At 26.6% G+C, this 7,671-nt stretch overlaps 1 protein-coding gene across 1 annotated transcript in view; it reads left to right on the top strand.

Annotated features, from left to right (window-relative positions):
* Positions 1–234: 234 nt before the first annotated feature.
* LOC111620363 (transforming growth factor beta regulator 1-like) overlaps positions 235–7,671 on the top strand; it is an 18,751-nt gene continuing 11,314 nt past the window's right edge. The window contains exons 1-5 of the mRNA XM_023362289.1: positions 235–285; positions 580–831; positions 4,318–4,388; positions 7,112–7,314; positions 7,433–7,572. Coding sequence (XP_023218057.1) covers positions 604–831; positions 4,318–4,388; positions 7,112–7,314; positions 7,433–7,572 — 642 coding nt within the window. The 5' untranslated portion in view covers positions 235–285; positions 580–603. The remainder of the gene's footprint in view (positions 286–579; positions 832–4,317; positions 4,389–7,111; positions 7,315–7,432; positions 7,573–7,671) is intronic.

Genomic DNA, 7,671 nt, shown 5'->3' with positions numbered 1-7,671 from the left:
ACCCCCGAAAAATTCCTGGATTTTTCGACCCGTCCGGATTCGATCCCGGGTCCACGGCAGCGATGCAAAATAACTTTTGCTGAATACTATAGTATAATTACAATTATGTGTATATTGTTTATATATATATATTTAGGTATATATAAAACGAATAAAGTAAAAACGCAATTTGGAAGCGTTCTCTACAAAATTAATTTGGCGGGTTTTTGGCTATAATAGGAAGAAGACAAAACACGATGGTAACGTGAAAAATTGGCAGTATGTAATTGCACAGGACGAAAGAGAGTAAGACTTTTTTATTTTTAATACAAATTTACGAAAATTAACGCGTAAAATTATATATATATAATATANTATAATATATAAATATATTACAGTAAACATTATAATTTTCGTTATTAAATGATATAAATTTAAAGAAAAAAAAATCAAAATTTTACCTAAGCAAGATTGGCTTGTGTTGATGTTGCCAACCAATTAGACGGGACTCAACACGTGGAATTTTGACATTTAAAAATGTCATAAATTTAAATTTATTTAAGTATCGCAATTAAAAAAATTTTTTTTTATTATTTTTAGTATCAAGTGATAAAAAGTAGAGAAATGATAAACGATTTTTTCGACGGTCTCCCTACTGAAAATGGAACAGATGAACTTGATACCGATATCATGTTTCCACAAGATAATAGTGATATAGACAGCAGCAGTACACCCACATTTTACCAAAAGCAGAGAGACATGAATAAAAATTTCAAAATCGATAAAGCTACTAATGAAAAGTATCGCAAGAAATGTCGAAAGATGAAAAGAGTAATGAAAGCTTTAATTTTTGTAAGTAAATTTTCATTTTTATAACCAATTTTATACATATTTTAATTAAAAAGAGAAAAAAGTACATAGATAATGCACACAATATTTGATAGAATAGTTTTTATTTAAGTAATTTGTATATGCTTTAAACAATACACACAACAGAATAGTGTTTTGTCTAAAACTTATTGAAAAATTACAAATTAGAATAATCAATGATGTAAAAATTTAATACTTTAAGGTTTTAAAAATGTTAGTTTTTTTAATATAATTCTTAAATTAATATGAGTTTCAGTTGTAAAACTGTTTTATAATAAAATAAATTGTTAGATTATCTTGTTTACAATTTTTAATATGTTTTTCTGTATCAATCATCTAAACTGTTTTCCTCGTAATTATTTTTGAACATTTGTCTATTGATATTCTTGATGTACAACTTAAGTGAAATAAACTAAACTTGCATATTCATAAAAATGAATTCAAATTTACAAATAATGACAGATATTTGTTGCTAACTTTAAATTTTCAAGCATTTCAGTTTAACTCAACTATTATTTCGTAACTGAATATTCAAATTTAAAAGTATTTAATTACGAGAAAATGTAAGCATTATTATATTTTCGTTTAAAATACAGTGTGTCATACTTAAAATTGACCCAATTGAGATGATGAAACATTAGTGATGTAAATTTTATAGGTGTTATTTAAAAGGGAAAGTGTATGAGACTAATTCTAGAACTATAAACAAACACTGAAGGAAGCATTCTCAGATGCATTGAAGCTATTGACATCAGTACATATTTTATGTAAGGTCATTCTGAACATGATTATGCATACACAAAAGGTGCATAGATATACAAGGACACTACTTTCAGCATCTTTTGTAAGTTTCTGTATGTTTAATAATGTTAAAATAAAGTTTTTAATTGTCTTTTGTTTAAATTCATTTATATCATTTCCAGTGAGTTTAGTGATTTTATGTGGAACACTATAATACTGTTACAGAATTCAAATGAAAACTATTTTATATTTATTTATTTAAAAAAATTTAAAGTATGTATAAACATAGTTAAAGATTTTTATACTACTATTGCATTTGAATTAGTTAAGTTTGTAAATTTTCTGGAATTAAGAAGTACTTAACATTGCTAATATTTGCCAGAAAGACTACGTATAAAATAATTTGAAAGAAAGGCATGAACAGGCATTTTAAAAAAAATTTTTAAATGTAATGATTCTGCAATAAAAAATATATATAATAAAAATAAGTTTAATGGGGAATTGTACTTCATTATTTGGAATTTTAAACTAATACAGTGGGTGATCGGTTAACGAACAGATTGGACAATGAACAAATCGGATAACGAACACTTTCGCGAAAGATTTTTATGTTCGGACAACGAACACATGATCGGATAACGAACATCCCACAGAACAAACAAGAAGAAGCGACGTAAAATAACGAATACCAATTGGACTTTCCTTGTCTTCGGGCAACAATTTGAAACTTTTTGGAGTGTGGGAGACGTCGACATCGATGCTCAAGCCGGTATATATTGATCGGATAGTATTCCTCCGAACTTTAAAACTCTCCCTTATAATTCCAGCCTATTATTTTTATGACAAAATAATTCTTTTATGTATTCGCGAGACTGTCGGGTAGGCACTCGTTAAGTTTTGCGTCTGTTTTTTTTTGTAAGGTGAGAGTATAATAGCAAAGATAAAGAGTGGGCAGAAGATACTTAATGTTGCTGGGCAGTTTGGCGTGAACAGGTCTACAGTAGGCCACAGTTCATTTTTTTAAGAAAAATGCTGTATAATCAAGAAGACTCAAGCAGCTAAAGGAGTAACAAAAATCACATATGAGAAATAAAGAACATTGAAGAGTTCATAATGGAACCTGAAACAGATCTGACGACAGAAGAACGCCAAGAACTCTTGAATGAAGAACACCAAGAAACTCGGCGAGATATGTTTTCTTCTGAAAAAGAGGATTTATGCCGATATGTGCTATTAAAGATCTTGTAAAGAAGTGGGATGATGTCAGAACAACGGTCTTAAAATGGCATCCAAACCAGGTTGAGGCTTGGGGATTTCTACAATTGCAATGTTATTAATTACTTACGAAAAATCCTGAAGAAGAGACAAAAGCAATCGACATTAGACAGATTCTTTAACCCTTTCAAACCGAAAAAACATGACTTATTACTCATGTTTTTTCAGTTTAACGCAAGACTGTGTACGTATGTATTTTTATTATTACATATAAATAAACGTAGTAAAAAAGTATATATTTTTTTATTTTGGGGAGTCTCCAGAACGAATTAATTAAATTCTCATTAAAACCTATGGTAAATCGATAATCGGTTAACGAACAATTCGGATAGCGAACAAAGTCTTGGAACGGATTATGTTCATTAACCAATCACCCACTGTATATTATTACCAAATTATAAATAGAATTTAGTAGTTTACATTAAAATTAAATAATTCAATATTATATAGGTAATATAAAAACAATTAGTCCTAATATAGTTTTAAGAACAACTAATATTCTACATTTTCAAACTCCACACAATACTATTTTACATTTGAATTTTTAAAATTCATATACTAGGAGAATCCAACTTTTGAATTATCTATTTTTGGAAATTAAATTGTTTTTCAGCAGATTTTTTAGTATTTGGTATATATTCTTTGATGATAATATATTTTCTCTTCACCTTTCTTACTACCTTTTTTAATCATTTTCAAATTTTTTTGCTAAAGGTAAACTTGTATGTGTTTCATGCTTAGATATCATTAAAACACAACAAATTCTGTTATCTACAGTCAATTGTCAATACATTTTTTAAGATTTCTGAAATACTATCTACAAATTATCCAAGTTTATTCATAAAAAATTCTAATTACAGTAACTAATACGTATTTAACAAAAATTTAATTACATAAATTGACTTCACTTCTCTCTCTCATACTACTTTCATCAGTTATGCTTATATAAATATAACCTACATTCATTTAATGCAGATACACTACTGCTAATAACTTAGCATAACTTGTAAGCAGTTATTCTCCTTCCTACCTCAAACATGATTTCTAAATATTAGTAACATTAAAATAGGCTTAAAATATAGTTTCATCATATTGTTATAAACAAAGATAATATTTTAAATTGTTCCTTTTTATCCATCTATCATAAAAATATAAATAATGCAATAAATATATAAAGTATTTGTATTATGCAGAATTGATGGGTTACATTAATCATCCTGAAAGTTATACTTGGATAAATTGGCTTAATGTATATAATTATCAATAATATAATTAATAAATTTAAATAGTAGTTTCAAATTAATTAACTGTATGAGAGCATTGATTTTTGTACAGAACATTTTATTTTAGTTACTGATATTTTATTTTTATAAATAAGCTTAAATGAATTATAATAATACACAATATTTTAAAATATTTTTTAAAGTCAGTCTTTACAATTTTTAATAATAGGAAAATGCTGCTCTCTGTGATGAAGTTGCACAGTTACAGGAGAAAATATTAATTGGAAAAGAGGAAAGAAGGTTAGTGTTTTTTGTTTTTGTGGTGATGAAAAATTGAACAGATATCAACAGATGTTTTTTCTTGTAGGCTACTTCTTGTAGGATTGCTTATGAGAAAAGATTTATTAGTGCATTTTTCATCAAAATGTAAACTTGTTTTTAAAGTATATTACATTCTTATAATTAAGTGTATAACAAAGATTAATTTTTACTATTTTAATTTTACTGTTATAGAACAAAATTTAATGAAATATAAAAAATTGAGATAAGCTAAGTAGTTTTTACAATGAAGTAATTTTGATAGTATTGTTTCTTTAGCATTAAAGAGACAATCATACAAATCATGATTTTTAATACAAGATGATTATGAAGTTACTGATTGTTATACATATGTACTGTACAGTATATTGTTATTAAAAACTTTATTACATATTTCTTCTATTTTTGAGCAATTAAAACTTACCTAAAGAAGGAGCTGGGAATCATAAATATTTAACGATTTTTAAATTTAGAGTTTGAAAACTTTACAATCACTCTGTGGTTATTTAAAGTAACTTTGCTGGGAAAACTTTAAATATTTATTTATCTGATAAATTTCAGTTATAATTATACATTTTTCACTTCTTTCTGCCATGTGGGCAGTAAGAGGGCCTTTTTTATCAAGCCCATTATGGGTTTGACTGGACCCACAATGGGAGTGATCAGGTGATGAGGAATGGGAACAATATACAGTGAAACCTCTATTAACAGACACTCCTGAATAGCAGGCACTTTTACTTAATGGACATTTTTACAGTCTCCAGACCTTTCAAATAAGACATCTATTATATTTACCTCTAAATAGCAGACACACTAAATAATGGATGCAGTCGTTCATAACCTACTTTACAAAAACACAGAGTCCTACCTTCAATATTCTGAAGTAATTAATTATGTATGAAATATTTTAAAACTAAAACAAAGAATCAGTTTAAATATACTTTCAGAGGAAGAATTTTGACCATAGGTGTCAAATAAAGACTAGCTAAAAATAGGAATAGGGGAGGAGGGCATGTTATTAAAAGCTGAACAATATTCTTTATCTGTTAGAGGAGACTAATCTGGTTAAGTTGTCAATCACCATTTATTGTCATACATGTTAATGTTATTAAACTTCTCTTTTATTGTTGGAATTATGGTACCAAGAAACCATGAACTTTTCCGAAGTTATGCATTCATTTGACAAGAACTGTAGTACAGTAGTAACAAAAGAGAAACAGTTTTAAGGTTAAGACAACAGCATTTATTTGGTGAAAGTTCAAAGATTGTGTTATGAAGGTGATTTGCTGACCACTTTAAAGTGTAGGAAGATATTTGGTTTTCTCACATTTATGACATCATTTATGATCTTAACAACTTTGTAGTGGCTAAAGTAATTTTTAAATCTGTAATATACTGTGTGTTGAGATTTAAATTGTAATTAAACATTAAATTTAACTGTGTATGTGCCAAGGTTGCAACACAGGTTGAAAGGGTTGTGGTGTGAAATAAACAGTCATGTTGTATCTCCAGGGAGCCAGAGAGATGTACAAGTGTTCAGTTGGTGTTTAATAAAGAGTTATCCATTTTATCTGGTCAGTTGAGTTATTTATAATACAAAATCATTTATTGAAAAAAGCAAATATTTTTCGAAAAATTATACCTACTTGATAACTACAAAGTAAACAAATCATTAAATCACTGATAAAAAGGCCCTCTTAATGCTCACAAAGCAGAAAGAATAAAACAGTAATACTAGATTCTAGAATATTGGTTTAATAAAGTTATTTAATGTAAAAACATAACATGTGTTATATTTGAATACATTTAAAAACTATTTCTTCAGCATTTCAAATTTAAATTTGCATAAATTATAATAAAATATCAAAATAAAAGCAAATTACTTTTGGTTGACGAGATCTTTCCAGTGCNTTATGCTGTGGATCTCTAATTTCAAGCACTTAGCCAGTGCTGAGTTAAAGATGGACTTAACTACTGAAATATTTGTGTATTTATTATTTAATACTTATTACTAATTTTATTATTTTTATTCAAATTGTAAATACTTAAATTTTCAATTTGAGACATTGCAAAAATAGTTTCTAAATATATTTAAATAGGATATTCACTATTTTTTTAGATTCAAGTAATTTTTTGAACTGATATTTTAGAACAGTGGTGTTCAAACTTTTCAATTGGTAGACCAAATTTTGTCTAAGTTTAGATAGATAGGCCACAAATATTTAGTAAATTCCAAATATACAAAAATAGGCCTATATTTATTTCATTTACAAGTGATGTGTCAAATATGTTTGTGAGCTTGTCACAACATCACAAATAAATATACTTATGATATTGCCATGGACCAGATTTGGAGCCACTGTTCTAGAATATAGTAGTTTTTATTTAGAACATAATGATTACTAATTACATTAAAAGAAAATATTTGTTTGCAAATTACTTGCTAGAAATTAAAGGTTTAGTTTTTCAAATCAAAAACAGAGATGTTTTCAGTTTTTTTTCAGTTGTTTTAAATGTCTGAGACAAAAAAATAAAAAAATTCATTGTTTCTTTATTTTTTTCTTATACTTTTTAACATACATATCAAATATACAGATTTTTTTTAAATATAATTGTTTCTGAAATGATAGTATTAAATTTAAAATGGAAGTTATTATATATATGAATTTTTAAATGTTATTTCAAATATTTTTTCTTATTTGTAGATACTTTGTAAAAAAACTATTACATCTGCAAGCTCAACGAGAAAATGTAATGCAGAATCTTCCTAAATTAAATAGTGGCATGCTATCTAATCATACCTTCAATAATGTTATTACTCAGTCTGTAGCATTACCAGTTTCAGATACAGTTGATAGAGTTAAGAAGAAAGTTTCTTCCAAAAAGAAATCATCTAAAGATGCAGTTGGTAATATCAATGTATCAATCTTTAATTTGTAATATAAATTTATTGATATTTTTTTAATTTAAATGTCCAATTTGGAAAATTAAAAATATATTGTTTAATTGCAATTATATATTCATAGAAGAGAACTTGAAAGCAAAAACTGTGAGGAAAAAAGCATCAGTGGATAAAAAATATGTTCAGTTAATACCACTTGATTCAACTGGACGACCCATTTTTCCTATTAATCTTGGAGATTTAACATTACATAGCTTAGGAGAGGTGAGATAAATATGTTTTTTAATAAATATTAGAAAAACTTTGTTTACATCTGAAATTCATTTAGAAAAAAAAAAAAAAATATATATATATATAAAATAA

Source organism: Centruroides sculpturatus, unplaced genomic scaffold, assembly GCF_000671375.1.
Source record: "Centruroides sculpturatus isolate CEXI.00-Female unplaced genomic scaffold, Cexi_2.0 scaffold32, whole genome shotgun sequence".
In the NCBI taxonomy this organism is placed as follows: Eukaryota; Metazoa; Arthropoda; class Arachnida; order Scorpiones; family Buthidae; genus Centruroides; species Centruroides sculpturatus.
Note: the sequence above shows the minus strand (reverse complement) of the source record. Positions and strands in the feature narration are given on the sequence as shown.